Source organism: Rattus norvegicus, chromosome 3, assembly GCF_021556685.1.
Source record: "Rattus norvegicus strain SHRSP/BbbUtx chromosome 3, alternate assembly SHRSP_T2T, whole genome shotgun sequence".
NCBI classification, from domain to species: Eukaryota; Metazoa; Chordata; class Mammalia; order Rodentia; family Muridae; genus Rattus; species Rattus norvegicus.
This window is the reverse complement of record NC_141536.1, coordinates 98,065,466-98,090,672: the sequence shown is the minus strand read 5'-3', so window position 1 is coordinate 98,090,672 and position 25,207 is coordinate 98,065,466. Positions and strand designations below refer to the sequence as shown.

Sequence of the window (25,207 nt, the reverse complement as noted above, 5' to 3'; positions counted from 1 at the left end):
TAAAGCCCTAAGTTTGACTATTTTCTGCCATCTACTTCTCTTGTGTAAGTTTGCCTCTTTTTCTTCTACAGCTCCAAGATGTGCTGTTAAATGGCTAGTGTAAAATCTCTCCACTTTCTTTGCCAGTGCACTTAGTGCTATGAATTTGCTCTTAACCGTGCTTTCAATGTGTCTCATAAGCTTGTTTATGATGTGTCAATATTTTCATTAAATTCCAGGACATTTTTAATTTATTTCTTTATTTCAACCCTAATGAAATTATCACTGAGTAGAGAGTTGTTCAGTTTCCACAAGTATGTAGGCTTTCTGCTGCTTTTGATTTTATTAAAGACATGATCATCTCATTAGATGCTGAGAAAACATTTGACAAAATTCAAAAACTTTTCATGAAAGAGTCTTGGAAAGATTAGGAATCAGGGTCAATACATAAACATAGTAAAAGCCATTTACAGCAAACCAGTAGCTGAAATCAACCCTGAAATAGAAAAAATTAGAAACAGAAAGAACTATACAAAATCAACAAAACCAAGAGCTATTTCTTTGAGAAAATCAAGAAGATAAATAAACCCTTAGCCAGACTAACCAGAGGGCACAGAGACAGTATCCAAATTAACAAAATCAGAAATGCAAAGGGAGAGCTGGAGCCCCAACCTCGCTGATCCCGGTATGCAGCTCACTGCTCCAAAACACCTTGGGAGAGAGAGCTCACCATATGGACAGGTGGGCACTCCGGAGACTGCAGAGCGGGAGAGACCACAAATACTGCCCACCCCTGCCACATCCCTGGCCCAAGAGGAAAATGTATATGGCCTCTGGGAACCGGAAGATAGGGGCACTCGAGTGGCAGGTCCCCTGGGCTCCAGATACCACACAGACCTGAAGGGACCTGATCAACAGTTCTCTGCACCCAAATCCTATGGGAGAGAGAGGCAAACCTTCAGAGGGGCAGACACACCTGGGAAGCCAGAAAAGACTTCACTCTGCCCAAATTTATGACTCCAGAGGAAAACAACTAATGCCATCAGGGATCCCGGTGCACGGGGCTGCTGGAAAAGGTGGCACAGGCCCTCCTGGTTGCCACCTTCAATGAGAGCTCAAAAGCAGCCACCCATGAGCAAATTTGAATTGCGGGACATCAGGTAAGACCAACTTTTCTGCTCCAAGCAACCTGCCTGGAGGACTCAGAACACAGGACCACAGGAAAAGCTGAAGACCAGTAGACAGTAAAGGCCTCACACCCAAAAGCAGAACACTCTTTTCCAGTAACTGTCTGAAAGAACACAGGAAAACAGGTCTACAGCACTCCTGACACATAGGATTATAGGACAGCCTAGCCACTGTCACAAATAACAGAGTAAAGTAATATCAGAAACAATTTGATGGTGAGAAGCAAGCAAAGGAACACAAGCAACAGAAAACAAGACTACATGGCATCATTGAAGCCCAATTCTCCCACCAAAGCAAACATTGACTATCCAAATAAACAGAAAAGCAAGATCTAGATTTAAAATCACATTTGATCATGATGCTGGAGGACTTCAAGAAAGACATGAAGAACTTCCTTAGAGAAACACAGGAAAACATGAAGAAACAAGTAGAAGCCTATACAGAGGAATCACAAAAATTCCTGAAAGAATTCCAGGAAAACATAATCAAACAGGTGAAGGAGTTAAAATTGGAAATAGAAGCAATAAAGAAAGAACACAGGGAACAACCCTGGATATAGAAAACCAAAGGAAGAAACAAGGAGCCATAGAAACAAGCATCACCAAAAGAATACAAGAGATAGAAGGGAGAATCTCAGGAGCAGAAGAAAAAGCAAGAAACTAATGATCTTGGCAACAAAACAAAGAGAAGAAAAGCACATAAACATAATCTCACATCCAAATATGAATATAACAGGAAGCAATAATCACCATTCCTTAATATCTCTCAACATCAATGGTCTCAACTCCCCAATAAAAAGAGATAGATTAATAAACTGGTTATGCAATGAGGACCCTGCATTCTGCTGCCTACAGGAAACACACCTCAGAGACAAAGACAGACACTACCTCAGTGTGAAAGGCTGGAAAACAACTTTCCAAGCAAATGGTCGGAAGAAGCAAGCTGGAGTACCCATTCTAATATCGCATAAAATCGATATTCAACTAAAAGTCATCAAAAAAGATAAGGAAGGACACTTTATATTCATCAAAGGAAAAATCCACGAAAATGAACTCTCAATCCTATCTATACCCCAAATACAAGGGCACCTACAAATATAAAAGAAACCTTACTAAAGTTCAAAATGCACATTGCACCTCACACAATAATAGGAGGAGGCTTCAACACCCCACTCTCATCAATGGACAGATCATGGAAACAGAGTGGATTTAACAGATTTTTATAGAACATCCTATCCTAAAACAAAAGGATATAACTTCTTCTCACAACCTCATGGTACTTTCTCCAAAATTGACCATATAATTGGTCATAAAACAGGCCTCAAGAGATACAGAAAGATAGAAATAACCCCATGCATCCTATCAGACCACCACGGGCTAAAGCTGGTCTTCAATAACAATAAGGGAAGAAAACCCACATATACATGGAAGTTGAACAATGCTCTACTCAATGATAACCTGGTCAAGGAAGAAATAGAATTTAATGAAAATGAAGGTACAACATACCCAAACTTATGGGACACAATGAAATCTGTGCTAAGATGAAAACTCATAGCGCTGAGTGCCTACAGAAAGAAACAGGAGAGAGCATATGTCAGCAACTTGACAGCACACCTAAAAGCTCTAGAACAAAATGAAACAAATATACCCAGGAGGAGTAGAAGGCAGGAAATAATCAAACTCAGAGCTGAAATCAACCAAGTAGAAACAAAAAGGACCATATAAAGGATCAACAGATCCAAAAATTGGTTCTTTGAGAAACACAACAAGATAGATAAACCCTTAGCCAGACTAACAAGAGGACACAGAGAGTGTTTACAAATTAACAAAATCAGAAATGAAAAGGGAAACATAACTACAGAATCAGAGGAAATTCAAAAAATCATCAGATCATACTACAAAAGCCTATATTCAGCAAAACTAGAAAATCTACAGGAAATGGACAATTTCCTAGACAGATACCAGGTACCAAAGTTAAATCAGGAACAGATAAATCATTTAAACAACCCCATAACTCCTAATGAAATAGAAGCAGTCAATAAAGGTCTCCCAACCAAAAAGAGCCCAGGTCCAGACAGGTTTAGTGCAGAATTCTATCAGACCTTCATAAAAAACCTCATACCAATACTATCCAAATAATTCTACAAAATTGAAACAGATGGAGCACTACCGAATTCCTTCTATGAAGCCACAATTACTCTTATACCTAAACCACACAAAAACACAACAAAGAAAGAGAACTTCAGACCAATTTCCCTTATGAATATCGACGCAAAAATACTCCATAAAATTCTGCCAAACTGAATCCAAGAGCACATCAAAACAATCATCCACCATGATCAAGTAGGCTTCATCCCAGGCATGCAGGGATGGTTTAATATATGGAAAACCATCAACGTAATCCATAATATAAACAAACTGAAAGAACAAAACCACATGATCATTTCATTAGATGCCGAGAAAGTATTTGAAAAAATTCAACACCCCTTCACGATAAATTCCTGGAAAGAATAAGAATTCAAGGCCCATACCTAAACATAGTAAAAGCCATATACAGCAATACCAGTCGCTAACATTAAACTAAATGGAGAGAAACTTGAACCTATCCCACTAAAATCAGGGACTAGACGAAGCTGCCCACTCTCTCCCTACTTATTCAATATAGTTCTTGAAGTTCTAGCCAGAGCAATCTGACAAAAAGGAGATCAAGGGGATACAGATTGGAAAAGAAGAAGTCAAATTATCACTATTTGCAGATGATATAATAGTATATTTAAGTGATCCCAAAAGTTCCACCAGAGAACTACTAAAGCTGATAAACAACTTTATGATAAGAACTTCAAGCCTCTGAAGAAAGAAATTGAAGAAGATCTCAGAAGATGGAAAGATCTCCCATACTCATGGATTGGCGGGATTAATATAGTAAAAATGGCCATCTTGCCAAAAGCGATCTATAGATTCATTTCAATCCCAATCAAATTTCCAACTAAATTATTCATAAGTTAGAAAGAGCAATTTGCAAGTTCATTTGGAATAACAAAATCCCAGGATGGCAAAAAACTATCCTCAACAACAAAAGAACTTCTGGGAGAAATCACTATCCCTGATCTCAAACTGTATTACAGAACAATAGTGATAATATCTGCATGGTTATTTCTACAGAGACTGGGAGGTAGAGCAATGGAATAGAATAGAAGACCCAGAAATGAACCCACATATGGTCACTTGATCTTTGACAAAGGGGCTAAAACCATCCAATTGGAAAAAGGTAGCATTTTCAACAAATGGTGCTGGTTCAACAGGAGGTCAGCATGTAGAATAATGCAAATCAATCCATTCTTATTGCCCTGTATAAAGCTTAAGTCCAGGTGGAACAAGGACATCCACACAAAACCAGATACACAAAAACTAATAGAAGAAAGAGTGGGGAAGGACCTCAAACACATGGGCACTAGGGAAATCTTCCTGAACAAAACACCAATGGCTTATGCTCTAAGACAAAGAATCGACAAATGGGATCTCATAAAACTACAAAGCTTCTATAAGGCAAAAGACACTGTAATTAGGGCAAAACAGTAACCAACAGATTGAGAAAAGATCTTTACCAGTCCTACATCTGATACAGAGCTAATATCCATAATATACAAAGAACTCAAGAAGTTAGACAGCAGAGAGCCAAATAACCCTATTAAAAATGGGGTATAGCGATAAACAAAGAATTCTCAGCTAAGGAATATTGAATAGCTGAGAAGCACCTAAATCAATGTTCAACATCCTTTGTCATCAGAGAAATGCAAATCAAAACATACCTCAGATTCCACCTCAGAATGGCTATGATCAAAACTCAGGTGAAAACAGATGCTAGTGAGGATGTGGAGAAAAAGAAATACTCCTTCATTGTTGGTGGTTTGCAAACTGGTACAACTACTCTGGAAATCAGTGTGGAGATCCCTAGAAAATTAGTCATTGCACTACCTGAGGACCCAGCTATACCTCTGCTGAGCATATACCCAAATGATGCTCAAACATACAACAAGGACACATACTCCACTACATTCATAGCAGCCTTATTTGTAATAGCCAGAAGCTAGAAAGAACCCAGATTCCCCTCAATAGAGGAATGGATACAGAAAATGTGGTACATCGACACAATGGAGTATTATTCAGCTATCAAAAGCAATGACTTCATGAAATTCAGAGGCAAGTGGATGGAACTAGAAAATACCATCCTGAGTGATGTAACACAATCACAAAAAACACACATGGTATGCACGCACTGGTAAGTGGGTATTAGCCCAAAAGCTCAAATTACCCAAGGTACATTCCACAAACTACATGAAGCTCAAGAAGAAGGAAAACAAAAGCGAAGATGCTTCAGTCCTTCTTAAAAGGGGGAACATAAGTATTCATAGGAGGAAATACAGAGACAAGTTTGGAACAGAGGAAAGGCCAGCCAGAGACTGCCCCACCTAGAGATCCAGCCCATATACACACAGCCACCAAACCCAGACATTATTACTGACACCAAGAAGTGCATGCTGACAGGAGTCATATATAACTGTCTCCTAAGAGGCTCAGCCAGAGCATAACAAATACAGAGGTGCATGCTAGCACCCAACAATTGACCTAAGAATAGGATCCCCATTGGAAGACTAAGAGAAAGGATTGAAGGAAATGAATGGATTTGCAATCCCATAAGAACAAGAATACCATTCAGCCAGAGCTCCCAGGGACTAAAGCACCATCCAAAGAGAACACATGGACAGACCCATGGCTCCAGCTGCATATGTAGGAGAGGATGGCCTTGTTGGGAACCAATGGGAGGAGAAGCCCTTGGTCCTGCCAAGGCTGGACACCCCCTCCCCCAATGTAGGGAATGTCAAGTCAAGGAATCAGGAAGGGGTGGGTGGTTAGGTGGGAGAACTCCCTCATACAAGAATAAGGAAGGGGAATGGGATAGGTTTCCAGTTGCAAAACTGGGAAAAGGGATTTGAAATATAAATATGAATAAATATCTCTACAAAAATAAAATAAAAAAAGACTAGCCTAGAGCCATGGTGGTCTGATTGGGTGCATGCAATTACTTCAATCTTCTTTTATTGGTTGAGGGTTGTTTTGTGATCAATTTTATGGTCAATTTTGCAGAAGGTATCATAAGGTGCCGAAGGTTTAATCTTTTGTCTTAGGGTGAAATGATTTGTAGATATTCATTAAATCCTTTTGGTTCATCACCTCTATTAGTTTCACTGTGTCTCTGTTTAATTTCTCTTTCAGTGACCTGTCCATTGGTGAGAGTGGTGGTTGCAGTGTCCCACAATTTTTGTGCGGGATTCAATGTGTCTTTTGAGCTTTAGTAAAGTTCCTTTTATGAATGTGGGTGCTCTTTCATTTGGGACATAGATGTTCAGAATTGAGACTTTCTCTGGGTGGATTTCCGTTTGATGAATATGAAGGGTCATCATCATGTTTGATAACTTTTGGTTGAAAGTTTACTTAATTTGATATTAGGGTGGCAACTACAACTTGTTTCTTGGGACCATTTGCTTTGAAGGCCTTTTCCCATCCTTTTACTATGAGATAGTGTCTATCTTTGTTATTGAGATATGATTCAGGTTGGAAAGATGACTCAGTGATTAAGAGCATGACAACTCTTCCAGAGGTCCTGAGTTCCAATCCCAGAATCCATATGTTGGCTCACAACTATCTGTAATGAGATCCGATGCCCTTTTCTGGGGTGTGTGAAGACATCTACAGTGTACTTATATATAATAAATTCTTTTTTAAAAAAAGAATGAAATAGAAAAAAGAGATGCGTTTCTGGTATGCAGCAAATTGCTAGATCTTGTTTATATATCCAGTCTGTTATATTATGTCTTTTTATAGGTGAGTCGAGTCCATTAATATTGAGAGATATTAAAGACAGATGATTGTTGGTTCCTGTTATATTTGTTGTTGTAGGTAGCTTTATGTTCTTGTGGTTCTCTCCTTTTGGCTTTGTTGTAAAATGCTTAATATCTTGTCTTTTCTTTAGTGTAGGTATCTCCTTTTGTTTGAGTTTTCCTTCTGCAGAGCTGTCTTGGTAGATAGATACTATTTGAATTTAGCTTTGTCCTGGAATATTTTGGTTTCTCCATCTCTGTTGACAGTTGTACTGGGTATAGTAGCCTGGGCTGGCATTTGCGTTCACTTAGAGTCTGCATGACCTCCAACCAGGCTCTTCTGGCTTTCATAGTCTCTGTTGAGAAGTCTGGTATAATTCTGATAAGTCTGCCTTTGTATGTTACTTGGCCCTTTTCCCATGCGGCTTTTAATACTCTTTCTCTGTTCTGTGTATTTAGTGTTTTGATTATTATGAGGAAAGGATTTCCTTTTCTGGGCTCATTTGTTTGGTGTTCTACAGGCTTCTTGTATCTTTATGGTCTTCTCTTTCTTCAGGTTGGGAAGTTTTCTTCTATGGTTTGTTGAAGACATTTTCAGGTCCTTTGAGCTAAGAATCTTCATTCTCCTATATTCCAATTACTCTTGGATTTGGTCTTTTCATTGGGTCCTGAATTTCCTGGATGTTTTGGGTTAGGAGTGTTTTAGGTTTTGAATTTTCTTTGACAGATGTATCAGTCTCTTCTGCAGTATTGTCTACACCTGAAATTCTCTCTGCTATCTCTTGTATTCTGTTAGTGATACTTATATCTGTAATTCCTAACTACTTTCCTAGGTTTTCCATTTCCAGGTCTGCCTCCATTTGTGTTTTCTTTATTGTTTCTACTTCCACTTTCAGGTCTGGGACTGTTTTATGCAATTCTTTCACCTGTTTGATTGTGTTTTCCAGTATTCTTTAAGGGATCTATTTGTTTCCTCTTTAAGGACTTCTACCTGTTTACATGTTTTTTCCTGTATTTCTTTCAGTGAGTTATTTATATCCTCCTTAAAGGACTCTATTATCTTCATGAGATAGGATTTTAGGTCAGCTTCCTAATTTTCAGGTGTGCTGGTATATTTAGGGCTTGCTGTGGTGAGAAAACTGGGTTCTGATGATGCCCGCGTATATTGGCTTCTGTTGCTTATCTTGTGCTTGCCTTTCAAAATCTGGTTATCCCTAGTGTTTGCTGGTCTGGGTGGCTCTGTCTGGAGTCTGCCTCTTTCATCCCTGGGTTGCAATAGGTGTCTTGGTAGTCCTATATCCCTGGTGGTAGCAGACCTCCTGTGGGGCCTTCCAACTGGAGGATGTTCAGAGGGAAGAGAAGCTGCTGATTTGTTGCCCTGGCTGCAGTAGATCTCCTGGGAGGCCTTCAGACTGTTGAGTCTTCAGAGGAGCAGAAAAACTGTTGTCTTGTGTGAAGCTGTTCTCAGGGATATCAATGGACTGTGCTTTCTGCTTCCCTGTGTGCAGACACACTCCTGGGAGACTTTCAGTCTTTTGTGTCAGTGGCCCTGCATGCCACAGAGCCCCTGGGAGGTCTTCAGACTGTGGTGTCCATTGACCAGTTGCCCCATGTACAGTGGAACTCCTGAGATGCCTTCAAGCTGTGGTATCCTGGATCCAGTGGATCTCCTGGGATGTCTATGGTTGTGTTGTCAGATTTCCTGGGTGAAGCAGATCTTCTGGGATGCCTCAGGATGTGGTATCAAATGCTCGAGGGCAGTGGTTCTTCTAGTATGCCTCAAGATATGATGTCAAGAGTTCTGAGTGCAGTGGATCCTCTGGTATACCTCAGGATATAGCCTCTTATAGTAAGCAGATAGCTAGCACTCTGTCCCAGCAGAAAGGACCAGGCAGAAGGGGATTGGTATTCAGCAGGCAGTGGGTTTTGGGGGCTGGTGGGTCCCTGAGTCCACTGGGCTCCCAGTGGCTGCTGTGGGACCTCAGGGGTGAGGTCTTACCAAATACTCTGTGTGCAGTGGATCCTCTCCTTCTTCTTTTTCTTCTTCTAGTTCTTCTTTTTCTTCTTCTTTGTTCTTTCTCCTCCTCCTCCTCCTCCTCCTCCTCCTCCTCCTCCTCCTCCTCCTTCTTCTCCTTCTTCAGAGGGGAAGGATCACAAGGCTGTTGGACACACCTTGTCAGACTGGGAAGTGGGTGTTATTGGGTGGATAATGTAAATTCACAAATGATCAACAAATCTGTTAATGTTGGGAAAATGTTTAAATGAATGAGTGAATGGATGTAAAAATAAAAAATGGGTCACAGCATTTCAAAGGTTGAGAACCACTGCATAAGACTCTAACTCAGAAAACATAAGTTCACTTCCATTTCATTTATCCCAAACTTTTATTAGTTCTTGGAAAATTGGCTTATTTTTTCATTTTTATTTATTAATTATTGTATTTGTTTACATTTCAAATACAATCCTCCTTCCTGGTCTCTCCACCACTAACCACCCAACCATACCCTTCCCCTTTGCCTCTAAGAGGATGCTCCACCACCTACCAACTCCTGCCTCACCCCTCTAGCATCCACCTTTTCTGGAACATCAAGCCACCATAGGACAAAGTACCTTCCCTCTCATTTGTGCCAGATGAGGCAATTTTCTGTTACATTTGTAGCAGGAGCCATGGATCGACTCATATATACTCTTAGGTTGGTGGTTTACTCCCTGGGAGCTCTAAGGGGTCTAGTTAATTGATACTGTTGTTCTTCCTATGTTATTGAAATCCCCTTCAATTCCTTCAGTTCTTCTCCTAACTGTTCCATTGGTGTTCCCAAGCTCAGTCTAATGGTTGGCTGTATTTGCATCTTAGTCAGGTGCTGGCAGAGCCTCACAGAGGACACCCATACCAGGCTCCTGTCTGAAAGCACATCTTGGCATCAGCAATAGTATCAGGGTTTGGTGTCCGTGGATGGAAAGGACTGCATGGTGGGGCAGTCTCTGGGTGCCCTTTTCTTCAGTCTCTGCTCCATTATTGTCCCTGCATTTTTTTAGATGGGGGCAATTCTAGGTTAAAAAGTTTTAGATGGGTTAGCAGCCCCATCTCTCCACTGGGAGCCATGTCTATCTATTGGATGTGATCTCTTCAGGTTCTATCTCCTTGATTTTGGTTACTTCAGCTAATGCCATACCCCTTGAGACCTGAGAGCCTCTCACATCATTGGCATCTGGGACTTTCTAGTGGTTCCCCAAATTCTCTACCACCACCACCACCACCACCACTGCCACTAATTTCAGGACCCTCCCTCCCTCTGCCTCCCATGATTAATTTGTTCCCCCTTCTAAGTGAGTTTGAAGCCTCAACACTTTGGCCTTCCTTCTTCTTAAGCTTCATATGGTCTGTGAGTTATATCATGGGTATTCTGAGCTTTTGCGCTAATATCCATCTATCAATGAGTACATATCACATATGTACTTTTGGATCTGTGCTATCTCACTCAGGATATATTTTCTAGTGCCATCTATTTGCATAAAAAGTATATTATTTAAGAGGCAGGAGGAAAAGGATAAAATAAGAAGCTATGACTATTGTTTTGTGTTGAGGAAGTTTTTTATAAAAGAAAGTGAAAAGTATATAGGATGTATGATTTTTGCATTCCAATATTGACCACATATGTTAGGAGCCTTTGCATTGGGGCAGATCATCAACATGTTTGACCCCAGAGTCTGAAGGGCTCCCAGAAGATCTTCTGCACCCAGGGCAATGGGTAAGGGACCTTGCCTAATAACCACAGTACCTGGGACACTTGAGCTGCCCAGTTGTCTTGAAACAAATTTCCTCCACTCAAACAAGAGCTCCACTCTGGTCAGAGACTTCTACTAGGGCAGAGCATCAGTATCTCTGTCCTTCTGAAGACCCCACACTCTGAAGGCCTCCCAGGAGATATGCTGTACCTGGAGCAACAGACTCCATACTCTGAATGCCTCCCAGAAGATTTGCTACAGACAGGACAACAGATCATCAACGTATGTGCCTCTAAAGACACTATGGTCTGAAGTTCGCCCAGGAGATCTGCTACAGGCAGGGCCACATGTCTCCCAGGAGGCTTAGAACACAGGAGGCAGGCTCCAGACAGAAACACCCAGGCCAGTTAACACCAGAGATAACCAGATTGCAAGAGGTAAGCACAAACCATTAAAAACAGAAGTCAATATATTTGATACCATCAGATTCCAGTTCCCCCACCATAGCAAGCCTTTGAAACCCCAACACACCTGAAAACCATTATGCTGACCTAAACTCCTATCTAGTGAAAATAATAGAGTCCTTTAAGTACTAATATTTTATAGTTCATGAAAAGAAACAAATTTAAATAATATCCATCTACAAATCCATCCCTACAGAGAATACTGGAAGGAAAACTCCAGCACAAGGAGGGTACCTAAACCAAACAAAAACAATAAATTGATCATTTCAAAACAAAACCAAGGGTTGGGGATTTAGCTCAGTGGTAGAGCGCTTGCCTAGGAAGCGCAAGGCCCTGGGTTCGGTCCCCAGCTCTGAAAAAAAAAATCAAAAGGAGAGAATCACAAAGACATGATTTCACTGAGGGAAATACAGAAAAACACAGGTAAACATGTATAAATCCTTCAAGAGGAAACAAATCCCTTAAAGAAATACAGATAAACACAATCAGAAAAGTGAAGAAATTGAACAAACTCATCCAAGATGGAAAAAAATGAAAATATAAACAATAAAAAATAAAAATAAAAAATGGAGGCAACCCTTGAAATGCAAAACCTAGGAAAGAGGTCAGGAACTACAGATGCAAGGAAGTATCAACAACAGAATACAGGAGAAAGAGGAGAGAATTTCAGGTGTAGGAGATAATTTAAAAGATATAGACACAACAGTCAAAGAAAAGGCAAAACATAAAAAAGTTCTAACACAAAACATCCAGGAAACCTAGGACACAGTGAAAAGCCCAACTCAAAGAATAATAGGAAGGGGAGAGAGTGAAGATTCCCAGCTCAAAGAACCAGAAAACTACTTCAACAAAAGCATAAAACCTCCCTGACCTAGAGAAAGAGATGGCCATAATTGTAAGGAAGCTTATAGAACATAAAATAGATTGCACCCGAAAAGAAAATAGTCTCATCACATAATAATCAAAACACCAAATGCACAAAACAAATAAATATTAAAAGCGGTAAGAAGGAAAGGTTAAGTAACATATAAAGGCAGACGTATCAGAAATACACCAGATTTCTCAACAGAGACCCTAAAAGTCAGAAGAGTCAGAACAGAAGCCATGCAGACCCTAAGAGAACACAAATGCCAGCACAGGCTACTATACTCTGCAAAACTCTCAATCATCATACATGGAGAAACCAAGATATTCCATGAAAATAAACTAATTTAAACAATATCTATCTACCAATCCAGCCCTGCAGAGAATACTGTAAGGAAAACTCAATCACAAGGAGAGAACCGAAACCAAAAGAAAACAAGAAATGGATCTTCTCACAAAAAAAAAAAAAAAAAGGAAAGAATCACATACACATAATGTCACCTACAACAACAAGCATAACAGCAACTGACAATCATTTGTCTTTAATATCTATCAATATCAAATGACTCAATTCCCCAATGAAAAGACATAAGCTCACAGACTGTATATGCAAGAAGGATCCAGCATTTTGCTGCATATGAGAAATACACCTGAATGACAAAGACAAACTTCAGAGTAAAAGACTGGGAAAAAACTTCCAAGCAAATGGTCCCAAGAAACAAGCAGGAATTCCATCCTAATATCCAATAAAATAGACTTTAAACCAAAAATTACCAAGCAAGATGGGGAAGGACACTTCATATACATCAAAGGAAAAAAATCCACCAAAAGAAAGTTTCAATCTGAACATATCTGTATCCCAAATGCAATGGTACCCCTATAGCACATACCTAAAAGAAACTTTACTAAACTTCAAAACTCACACTGAACCCCACGCAATAACTGTAGGAGATTTCAGCACCCCATTCTCACCAAAAGACAGGTCCTTAGAGCAAAAAATAAACAGAGACCCAGTGAAATTAATAGAGGTTATGAAGCAAATGGATTTAACAGGTATACACAGAACATTTCACACTAAAACAAAAGATTATGCCATCTTCTCAGCACTTGATGGTATCTTCTCCATTATTGACCTTATAATCTTTGACAAAACAAAACTCAACTGATACAAGATGGTTGAAATAATACCAGGCATCCTATCAGATAATCATGAACTAAGACTAGACTTCAATAACAACAAAAACAAAAGAAAAGACACATGAAAACTGAATAACACTCTACTCAATGATAATTTGGTCAGGGGAGAATTAAAGAAATGAAAGACTTCCTAGAATTCAAAGAAAATGATGAGACAGCATACCCAAACTTATGGCATAATGAAAGCAGTGCTAAGAGGAAAATTCACAGCACTAAGTACTATTGCAAAGAAATTGGAGATAGCCTACATAAGCAACTTAACAAATACACCTGAAATCCCTAGAACAAAAATAAGCAAATACACGCAAGAGCAGCAGATGGCAAGAAATAGTCAAAATCACAGCCAAAATCAACCAAATAAAAATGAAGAGAACAATACAAAGAATCAACAAGAACTGGTTCTTTGAGAAAATCAACAAAATAAATAAATTCCTAGCCAAACTAACTAAAGGGATAGTATCCAAATTAACAAAATAAGAAAGGAAAAGTAAAACCTAACAACAGAAACTGAGGAAATTCAAAAAAAAAATTGTCATATCCTACTACTAAAGCCTACACAGGACAAAACTGGAAAATTTAGATGAAATAGATCCTTTTTAGACAGACACCAGGTAAACTATATAAACAGTCCCATATTCACTAAGGAAAGAAAAATCATTAAAAACCTTTCAACCAAAAAAAAAAAAAACAAAACAAAACAAAAAAAAAACACCAGGGTCAGATGGCTACCAAACCTTCAAAGAAGATCTAGTACCAACACTCCATAAAATTGAAACAAAAGGAACACTACCTAATTCATCCTACGAAGCCACAGTTACTCTGATAACTAAACCACACTAAGATCCAAACAGAAAGGAAAACTTCTGATCAATTTCACTTATGAATATCAATGTAAAATGCTCAATAAAATTATAACAAAGAACAAATCAAAACCATCATTCACCATGATCAAGTGAACTTCATCCTAGGGATGCAAGGTTGGTTCAATATATGAAAATCCAATAAATGTAATCTTCTATATAAACAAACTCAAAGAAAAAAATCACATGATCATCTCATTTACTGCTGAAAAAGCATTTGACAAAATACAACACCACTTCATGTGAAAAGTATTGAAAAGATCAGGAATTTAAGGCCCATACCTAAACATAATAAAAGCATTATACAACAAACCAACAGCCAATATCAAATTAAATGGAGAGATATTTAAAGCAATTCCACTAAAATTGGGGACAAGATAAGACTGTCCATTCTCCCCTCTCTATTCAATATACTATTCCGAGTTCTAGCTAGAGCAGTTAACAACAAAATGATATGAACAAAATACAAATTGGCAGTGAAGTCATAGTTCACTATTTACAGGTGATAAAACAATATACATAAGCAAATCCAAAAATTCTACCAGAGCACTTCTACAGCTGATAAACAACTTCAGCAAAGTAGCTGGATATTAAATTAACTCAAACAATTCTTCAAAATAGTCATAAATAATATAAAACATATTGGGGTAATTCTAACCAAACAAGTGAAATACATGTATGACAAGAGCTTTAATTCTCTTAAGAGAGAGATCAAAGAAGATGTCAGAAAATGGAGAGATCTCCTCTCCTGAGAGACACATCCAGAATACAGCAAATACATAGGCGAATGCCAGCAGCAAACCACTGAACTGAGAACGGGATCCCCGTTGAAGGAATCAGAGAAAGGTCTGGAAGAGCTGGAAGGGGCTCGAGACCTCATGTGAACAACAATGCCAACCAACCAGAGTTTCGAGGGACTAAGCCACTACCCAAAGACTATACATGGACTGACCCTGGGCTCCAACCACATAGGTAGCAATGAATAGCCTAGTAAGAGCACCAGTGGAAGGGGAAGCCCTTGGTCCTGCCAAGACTGAACCCCCAGTGAACTAGACTGTGGGGGGAGAGGGCGGCAATGGGGGGAGGGTTGGGAGGGGAACACCCATAAGGAAGGGGAAGGGGGAGGGGGATGTTTGCCCGGAAACCAAACAAATGGGATCTGATAAAACAGCATAGCTTCTCTAAGGCAAAGGACACTGTTGTTAGGACAAAACAGCAACTAACAGATTGGAAAAAGATCTTTACCAGTCCTACAACTGACAGAGGTCTTATATCCAAAATCTACAAAGAACTCAAGAAGTTAAACTGCAGGGAGACAAATAACTCTATTATAAATGGGGTTCAGAGCTAATCAAAGAATTTACAGCAAAGAAATGTCAAATGGCTGAGAAACAGCTAAAGAAATGTTCAACATCTTTAGTCATAAGGGAAATGCAAATCAAAACAACCCTGAGATTCCACCTCACACCAGTCAGAATGGCTAAGATCAAAAACTCTGGCGACAGCAGATGCCAGCGTAGATGTGAAGAAAGAGGAACACTCCTCCATTGTTGGTGGGATGCAGACTAGTACAACCATTCTGGAAATCAGTCTGGAGTTTTCTCAGAAAATTGGACATTGAACTACCTGAGGACCCAGCTATACCTCTCTTGGGCATATACCCAAAAGATGCCCCAACATATAACAAAGAAACGTGCTCCACTATGTTCATAGCCACCTTATTTATAATAGCCAGAAGCTGGATGCCCTTCAACAGAGTAATGGATACAGAAAATGTGGTACATCTACACAATGGAATATTACTCAGCTATCAAAAATAATGACTTCATGAAATTCCTAGGCAAATGGATGGAACTGGAAAATATCCTGAATGAGGTAACCCAATCACAGAAAAACACACATGGTATGCATTCATTGATAAGTGGATATTAGCCCAAATGTTTAAATTACCCTAGATGCACAGAACACATGAAACTCAAATGCGAATGCTTCACTCCTTCTTTAAAAGGGGAACAAGAATACCCTTGGCAGGGAATAGGGAGGCAAAGATTAAAACAGACACAGAAGGAATACCCATTCAGAGCCTGCCCCACATTTGGCCCATACATATACAGCCACCAAACTGGATAAGATGGATGAAGCAAAGAAGTGCAGGCCCACGGGAACTGGATATAGATCTCTCCTGAGAGACACAGTCAGAATACAGCAAATACATAGGCGAATGCCAGCAGCAAACCACTGAACTGAGAACGGGACCCTTGTTGAAGGAATCTTAGAAAAGACTGAAAGAGCTTGATGGGCTGGAGGCCCATATGAACAACAATGCCAACCAATCAGAGCTTCCAGGGACTAAGCCACAATCCAAAGACTATACATGGACTGACCCTGGGCTCCAACCTCATAGGTAGCAACAATAGTCTAGTAAGAGCACCAGTAGAAGGGGAAGCCCTTGGTCCTGCCAAGACTGAACCCCCAGTGATCGTGATTGTTGGGGGGAGGGTGGTAATGGGGCAAGGATGGGGAGGGGAACGCCCATATAGAAGGGGAGGAAGAGGGGTTAAGGAGATGTTGGTCTGGAATCCGGGAAAGGGAATAGCAACTGAAATATAAATAAGAAATACTCAAGTTAATAAAGATGAAAAAACTACATTTTACTATATAAAGGATAAGGATTGAATGCACTGCAGATCCAGTAAGCTAGCAGTAACAACTGGAGTAAGAGCTGTTTATATAGGCCAGACACTGTGCTTAAAGCACTTTATGTGGACTAAGTCATTAACTCTTTACAATGCTGCGCAGCAGCTGGTCCTGTTTTCATTTCAAAGATGAGAGAGCAGAAAGGTTAAGTGACTTGTACAAGATTAAAAGCCATTAAAGCGAGGGGCAAGGATTTGAATATCTCTCCTCTGAGGCACTTAAACAGAATTCTCAGTTGGCAGATCTGGCTGAATCAAATTATCCAGTGACGGGGAGGGTAAAAAATTCTTCTCATCCGGTAAGGTGCCAAATCTGTAAAGCTGTCCTTGATTCGAACATCAGGACTTGGCCAAGATAAGATTCTCTTCTTCAGGCTGGGGAGATGGCTCAGAGGTTAAGAGCACTGACTGCTCATCCAGAGGTCCTGAGTTCAATTCCCAGCAACCACATGGTGGCTCACAACCATCTGTAATGGGATCTAATGCCTTCTTCTGGTGTGTCTAAAGACAGCTATAGTGTATTCACATACATAAACTAAATAAATTATTCTTTTAAAAAAAGAAATGTCAAAATACATGAGTTTTATGTATATATTTTACAAAAATTCACATTAATTCATATTACTGTCTTCAACATTGCAAATTCGTCACAAGAGATCTTACACATGGGAGCAAAGTGGGGTAAGTACATCTGAATTCTCTCTTAGGTTCTTCTAAAGTTATATCTCTTTATGACTCACAAATTTCCTTTCAAACACTTCTACGAATATGTGGGATGTATTTAATATAACATAGTTAATAAAATTTTAAGATTAGTGATGATTGAAAAGTTATAATTCTCCATATATAATCATAGAATGTCTTGATAGCAATAATGATTTTTCAGAAAAATTTTATATTTTAAAATAATTTCTTAATATACACTATATATTATAATCTCTTTTTATTTTATATGAAAATAGTTTTTCCTTACAACATATTCTTATTACAGTTTTACCTTCCCAAATTCACTCAAATCTTCCCCAGTTCTTCACCCATCAGATGCATACTTTTCCCTCTCATTAGAATGCAAACAAGCACATAATGATAATACGTAAAAACAAAAAGAAAAAGAAACAAGCAGAAAACAACCCAAAAATTACATAATACACAGAGACACACACATTCACTCACACATAATTTCCATTGAAACACTAAGTCAGAAACTAATGCACATGCGCGCGCGCACACACACACACACACACACACACACACACACACATAAACTATAACATTTTATTTAAAAGCAAACAATCAGAAAAGCTCTGACAAACATTATGAGACAAGGAACCACCAAAATTGCCATTGAATTCATTTTGTGTTGGCAATTTTCTGCTAAGCATGAGATCTGGCCTTAGAAGTGGCTTACATAGCCAGTGAGACTCTCTTGGAGAAAACTAACTGTTCATTTGTGAGTTCTTATCAACTAAAGGCAGCTTCTGGCTTAGGGATGAGAGCTTGTACCCATTGCCCCTCTCAGTGCTGGGACTCCATCTGGCCCAAACCATTTGTAGGCACTGTGCATGCTGCCATAGTCTTGTAAATTCTTATGTATATCGGTCCTGCTGTCTTTAAAAGGCCTTGTTTTCTTGCTCTCCTATTCTCATTTCAAAACTACATCACAAATAAAGTCAAACACCTTTTTATTGTGGCCCTCAGTTCGAAGTCTCTGCCTATATTTCTTCAGACAGCATCATACAGTATGCACTTTCCTAGGTTTTTCTTTGGCTTGGCATTTATAATAGGTGTATTTGCCTCTATAGATGCATATGGGCTCACATTTACATTTATAATATGTGTATATGCCTTTATAGATGCATATGGGCTCACTTTCTTTCACTGTTGAATAAGTATTAGAAGACTTTACTCAGGGTCCAGGCAAGAAGACAAACTGCTCTAAGGAGTAGAACAAGACAATCAACTGAAGAAATTATGTAATAGTTTGAGATTTATAAGGATAAAAAAATATAAAGAGCCATGACCAGCAAGAGTATTATTACACCTACAGGTCTCTGAGGATTTCTATAATCAACAGCCAAATTCCTTAACAGGATGTGACAATAACATGTGTAAATAGGAGAGTACCTCAGCTATTTCTGCAGGTTATCACAGGTTTTATTTATCTTCTATTGGAGAGCACATAACCCTGGATTGTGGTGCTATAATTCCCATTGTAAATGAGGAAATTATGTGACTAACCGTGTAAAGTCAGTTACTTGCCATGGCACAAATCTGTAGAAGAATGAATTCTGTCTTATGTTTCATTTGGTCTAAAATATATCCCCTGGTCAAACAAAACTTTGTGTAAGCACTTGTGTGTGGCTTAAATGGTGCACTCTATGAACCCACATAATATTAAGCTAGCAGACATTTAAGAGTCTATCTCACTCAAAGTTGAATCTGTGAAGTAGAAAAGTATGAATGATATATAATAAATTATTGCTCACAGGAACTAGATTGATCTAATTTTCAATACACAAAACTGCCCCAGGGAGGTGGTAACCTCATTCTGGATGCAACGCTAGAGGCACTAGAATCCCATAAGGAAAAATAGACGTGAGATGGAGAACAAGGATAGTTAATACTTTGCCTCTCGGTGCCTCCAATTCCAGTGATGCAGTTGATGGCTAGCCTGGTGATTATAATCATAATGACCCCCTTGCAACTAGCTTGAAAATGGGAGAATTAAAAGAGGATGTGGAAAAAAAGCAGAACTACAGCACTACTTCTCTTCCACAGTATCAGGATGAGTTAGCATATGTAATATATCTGTAAGGTGCTCAGATACATACACTGTGCCAACTGATTAAAAATTGCTACAGCTTCATTTGCTTCTCTACAATGTCATGCAAATATATTGGTGGCTGAATTCTGACATAGAAATAGAAAAAGAAAAATAATATGAGAAGACAGTAAAGAATTAAAAACATAAGTAAATTTGACTGTCATAATGTTAACTAGACAGCTTATATTTGTGTGTATCAGTATGTATGGCTGCAGATTTTAAACATTTTGAATAACCACACAAATTATCAAAAGACTGGCTAGCATGTATACAATGTACAGAAAATAGACAATATGACCCAGTTGAATGGCAGTTTGTATATTTTCCATGAAGTGCTTCCAGTAAGTCCTGCATGTGAGAAATTTATGTTATCAGAGAGACAGATAGAGAGAAAAAGGGAAAGAGATATATGTTTCTCTTTCAGTTTTAGGTTTTAAAGAACTTTTCTGTCATTCATACAATTAAAAGTTTACTTCAAAACATTATTTTTGTGAATTAAATTCTGCAATATTATAATCTTTGTTCATAAATATAAACTTCATTCCCTATTGTTAGGACAAATTTAAATCTCTCCTGATAGAACACAAAAGTCACCGAAATATCAGTATAGGTAAACAAATCCTATCAGGGAAAGTAATTGTCACTGAATTTGATCAACAATGCACTGTATTCAATGATGAATGTTCATACCGCAGTCATTTAGGAGATCTTCCCATATTTTAATAGCTGTCTGCATACTCTTTTCATAGCCATCTTCATATCTTGATTCCTCAGTGTGTAGATCACAGGGTTCAGAAAAGGAGTACCAACTGCATCAAATATAGCCAGATACTTATCCAAGTGTGTGGAGGGCGAAGGCCACGTATAGATAAATATCATAGGACCAAAGAACAGGACCACAACAGAGATGTGAGCAGAAAGTGTGGACAAAGCTTTGGAGGAACCACTTGAGGAATGTTTCTGAACAGTGACTATTATGACAATATAAGATATGACCAGTATGAAAAAGGAGCCTACAGAGATGAAGCCACTGTTGGCTGAAACCATTAATTCTAATTGATTAGTATCTACACAAGCAAGTCTGATGAACCGAGGAAGGTCACAGTAAAAGCTGTCCAAAATATTTGGTCCACAGAACGGTAAATTTACTATATAAACAAATTGTACCAGAGAATGCATAAGGCCAACCACCCAGGAAGCCACTAAGATGAAAATGCACATTTTTGCATTCATAATGGTCAAATAATGGAGAGGCTTACAAATGGCTACATATCTATCATATGCCATGCCTATGAGCAGCACCACCTCCACACCGCCAATGACATGGATGAAAAAGTTTTGAGTGATGCAACCGTTAAAGGAGATGACTTTTTGCTTTCTGAATAGGTCATAAATCATCTTGGGACAAGTGACACAGGAAACACCTAAGTCAATGAAGGAGAGATTGGCCAACAAAAAGTACATGGGAGAATGTAAGTGAGGATGAGAAGCCACAGTGAAAATGATGAGGGAGTTTCCCATCATGCTAGCCATGTAAAACACTGAAGCGAACAGAAAGAGAAGTATTTCCATCTTCCAGGAGTTGGTGAGTCCCACGAACATAAATTCTGACACAACAGAGTGATTTTTTCCTTCCATTTCTGCTGTTTTTGGTGATACCTGAAGGACAGCAGTACAAGAAACTGTAAGTTATGACAATTATATTGATAGTCCACAAAAAGTCAGAACTTGAGTTTATGAAAATCTTTTTTGATTTATCAATAAACCTTTTTCATAAAGATGAATAGATATAGGAGCAAGTGCTTATATGGTTTCTTATCAGGGGACTGCAAAGTACAAACACTCTGAAATACCATTTTATACTTGTAAAAGGAGCTTTCATGAAACGTTCAAAAATGAAAGGTTTGAGTTATGTCTTTGAAAAGGGAACCTTGGACAGAGTTTTGAATATAAGTACATTCACTTAAGAAAGCATATAGCCATCTCCATAATATTTTTAAAATTAAAGACTTGGCATGTAATCCCTATTTTTCAACATATAAGGCCCTAGATTTCATTCTTGTCAAACAAAGGAAGGAAAGAAGGATGGAAGGAAGGAGGGAAGGAAGGAAGGAAGGAATGAAGGAAGGAAGGACGGAAGGGGAGAGGAACAAACAGAAAATGGAGAAATTGAAATGATTGTAGAGAGAAAAGAAAATTGAAACTGGAGAAATTGAATGGGGGACAGAAAGAAACAGAAAATATAGAAATATAGAAATAGGCAAACAACTGAGAAAGAGAATTATTAATCAATATCATTTTGGGAGTTGATCATCCAGAAGAAATGACCCTGCACTGGCTCATGATCATTGAAACATCATTTATAGTAAGCGATAGTGAAACATCCTAACTGCTCCTTTATGGATGTGTGGACTATGTACACAAATGCACACACACACACACACACACACACACACACACACACACACACACACACACGTATACACACAGGTGACTCTTCCATAGCCTTAAAACAAAGGGAATTTTGAAGCTTGGAGTCATTATGCTAAATGAAATGGAGACACAAGAAGTCAAACTCTGAAAGATATTCAGAGTTCACAAATAAAATGTGAAGAAATAAGACTTGTAAAATCAAAGGATATGATGGTGGAACAGGCAAAATTAATGTGGGGAGTGGGCATGAAGCAAGAAGATGATGGTTGTTTAAAAAAAGAGTCCAAAAGTTCCACTAACATGGTGGTTGCTTTCTGGAGATCTATGGTATTGTGGTGATTATGGACAACGATAATAGTGAGTTGCATGCTTGAAAATCGCTGAGAGGCTATTATCAATGTTCTCACATTCAATAAGTATGTGAGCTAACTGTGTTCATTAGTCTATTATATGTGTAATATATGTCATGTAACTTCATATACATTGCTATGTATTATACATAGCGTATGTAATACATGATATAATCATGCTGTGTACCAAAAATACACACAATATTTACTTGTTAATTGTTCCTATATGAAACCAACACAGAAAAGAAGTGATTATTATGCCCATAGACTTTTAAAATACAGACCACACAGTAAAGCCTGCAGCACTCATGTTGTGTTCCAGTCCATATAATATTGGTGAATTAGATTGATTGCCCTCAGTATTGAAACAATTCGATGTCTAATTTCACAATTTCACATTCTAGCGAAGTATTTGTCTATAAAACATGATGCATAGATCAGAATCACTGCCTTGGAAAGCTCACCTCATGAACAGAAAATTTAATCCTCTGAAGGCAGCCATGCTGTAGTAGAAGGCATTTTGTTCAAATCTGAAATAAAGAATTTATCACCTTATGCTTTAGGTTACTTGTCATTAGAGAATAAACAGCACCATGGACAAAGGATGGGCTTTCAATACAGAAAAACAAAATGAACCCACTGTTCAGCCACTAGCAATTTAATAGATATATAGTTCATTAATCTATTGCATAAATGTAAATACTGAGTTTTCATTACAGTTTAAAGATAACAAGTATTCACAACCACACATTCAGTATGTAGGTATTCCATATGAGATAATTAATAAATATTGATACTAATGTTTTATTCACTTTTTCCATAATACTGTGAACTTATTTCATGAATACACAAAATGAATAAATAAATAAATAAATAAATAAATAAATAAATAAAGGAAAAAGAGAAACAGAGAACATAAAATTTTATTTCTGAAAGACCTTCAAAATATACTAACTGTCCCCTTCTAATAAAACATTTTTAAAATATATTGACTGTCCTCTATTCAATAATAAAATATAGTGTTCAAGTTACTTAGTAATTAGAGTGTACTATCAATGTAATTTAAATATATTTTTCTCAAAGAAAATTATGTGTCTCCTTAATGCTCATAATTAACTAAATGTAACTCACTAAATGTTCCTTTTCAACTAGACACAACTCCAACAGATTTAAAGACTACAGCTGTATCTTGTGTAATCGATCTTAACACTCCATCATGTATATAAATATTTGCTGAAACATAGGAAAAGATGTGGTTTGGTTATTTCAAATACACCTAAAAAATATGTGATTATAATTTTAAAGACAAAAGAGAAACTATGCAGAGTTTTAAAGTGACATGGAAAATAGATGTCAAATAATAATTAAAGTAAAGAAAAATATAATGATGATAAGTGGAAAATTTAAAAACAACAAAATTTAAAAAGTATGCCTTGTGGAGGGGAAAAGTTTAAGTAAAAGACAATTTATTCAATTCTCTTTGCCTTTTGACAATATTTCTAAAACTGCATAGTAATAACCAATCACAGTGCTTCAAGCATCTTTCAAATGTGAAAGCCACAGGAGGCATTGCCAGTGAACCTATATCCGCTGTGAATTTGCCTTTTGGACAGCCAATGTTCATCACTGTCATAAAACCCCATAGAGTTTTTGAATGTAGAACAGAAGACTTGTAATTATATAAAATATTATAGAATTTAGAGGCAGAAAAAATTTGAGACCTGATAGACTAAGATTCACTTGACACAGAGTAGTATCTAAAAATAAGTCCAAAGGAAGACCATATAGACATCTGCTGTTGAGTTACCAATAAGCCACAAATGCCTACAGAGGAATACCCACAGAACAGGATATTTTGAATCATCATCTCATACATTTGGTTGCATCTTAAAATAATTTTTGTTCTTTATATAATTTACATTCATTTGCAACTATTAGAATACCCACAATTCAAAAGGCCAGGCTTTGATTTCTCTCATGAGTAGTCCCCCTCGTTTGGGCATTTATGTAGTCCTAATTCTGTCATAGGAGAATCCTACAGGACAGATTTCTAATACCTATTTCTTAAAGGAAATATTGTTAATGAGAATCCCAATACAGAGTTATAAGTTCAGTACCCTACAATCATCTAGGTTTGAACAAAGCACCCATCAGAAACATCACCTGTGCATGTTTTCTCCTGTTTTGATTAATATAAGTTTATTAGTCCCTCAAGACAAACTGTATTTTAATTCTCAATTTGTCATGAAACACACTTTATACTCAGAATAATTCAAACTACTCTATTTAATTACAACCCCTGTTTTTATTTATTATTGAGGAAAATATAAGTAACTCTACATCCTTTTCAAATAACTACTTATGAGCATGAATAAAACAAAGGAACCTTATAGATTTTAAAATAGTTTTTTTGAGAATCAGTTAATTATTCTAATTCTCATTCTCATGTTCTGTCCCCCTAGGAATACTTTCCATTTACTAAAACTCTTTAACTGGTTACTTACCATTCAGAAATGAAATTAGTGCATACACCATAGGAGCTGGGGTTGGAGAAATAGTTTGAGCGCTTGCTTCTCTTACAGAGGGAACAGATTCGGCTTATCAGCAACCTTGTGACAGCTCACGTCATTCTGTAACTCCAGATCCAGAGGATCCAATGCATTCTTCTGGAATCCTGGGCAGCTGCTTAAAAGAAACGTTCATACGTACATGCAAGCAAAAAAATCAAATGTACAAAATAAAAATGAA

General features: G+C 38.0%; 1 protein-coding gene across 1 annotated transcript; it reads right to left on the bottom strand.

The window, feature by feature from the left end:
- Positions 1-20,375: 20,375 nt before the first annotated feature.
- Positions 20,376-21,314, bottom strand: LOC134486299 (olfactory receptor 4F3/4F16/4F29-like). Its single transcript, XM_087655351.1, has one exon. The coding sequence runs from the start codon at positions 21,312-21,314 to the stop codon at positions 20,376-20,378; it is 939 nt and encodes a 312-aa protein (XP_087511477.1).
- Positions 21,315-25,207: the final 3,893 nt, after the last annotated feature.

What these genes read in the sequence shown, in the direction of transcription:
- LOC134486299 (XM_087655351.1), bottom strand. Translation starts at nt 21,314, where the DNA reads ATGGAAGGAAAAAATCACTCTGTTGTGTCAGAATTTATGTTCGTGGGA.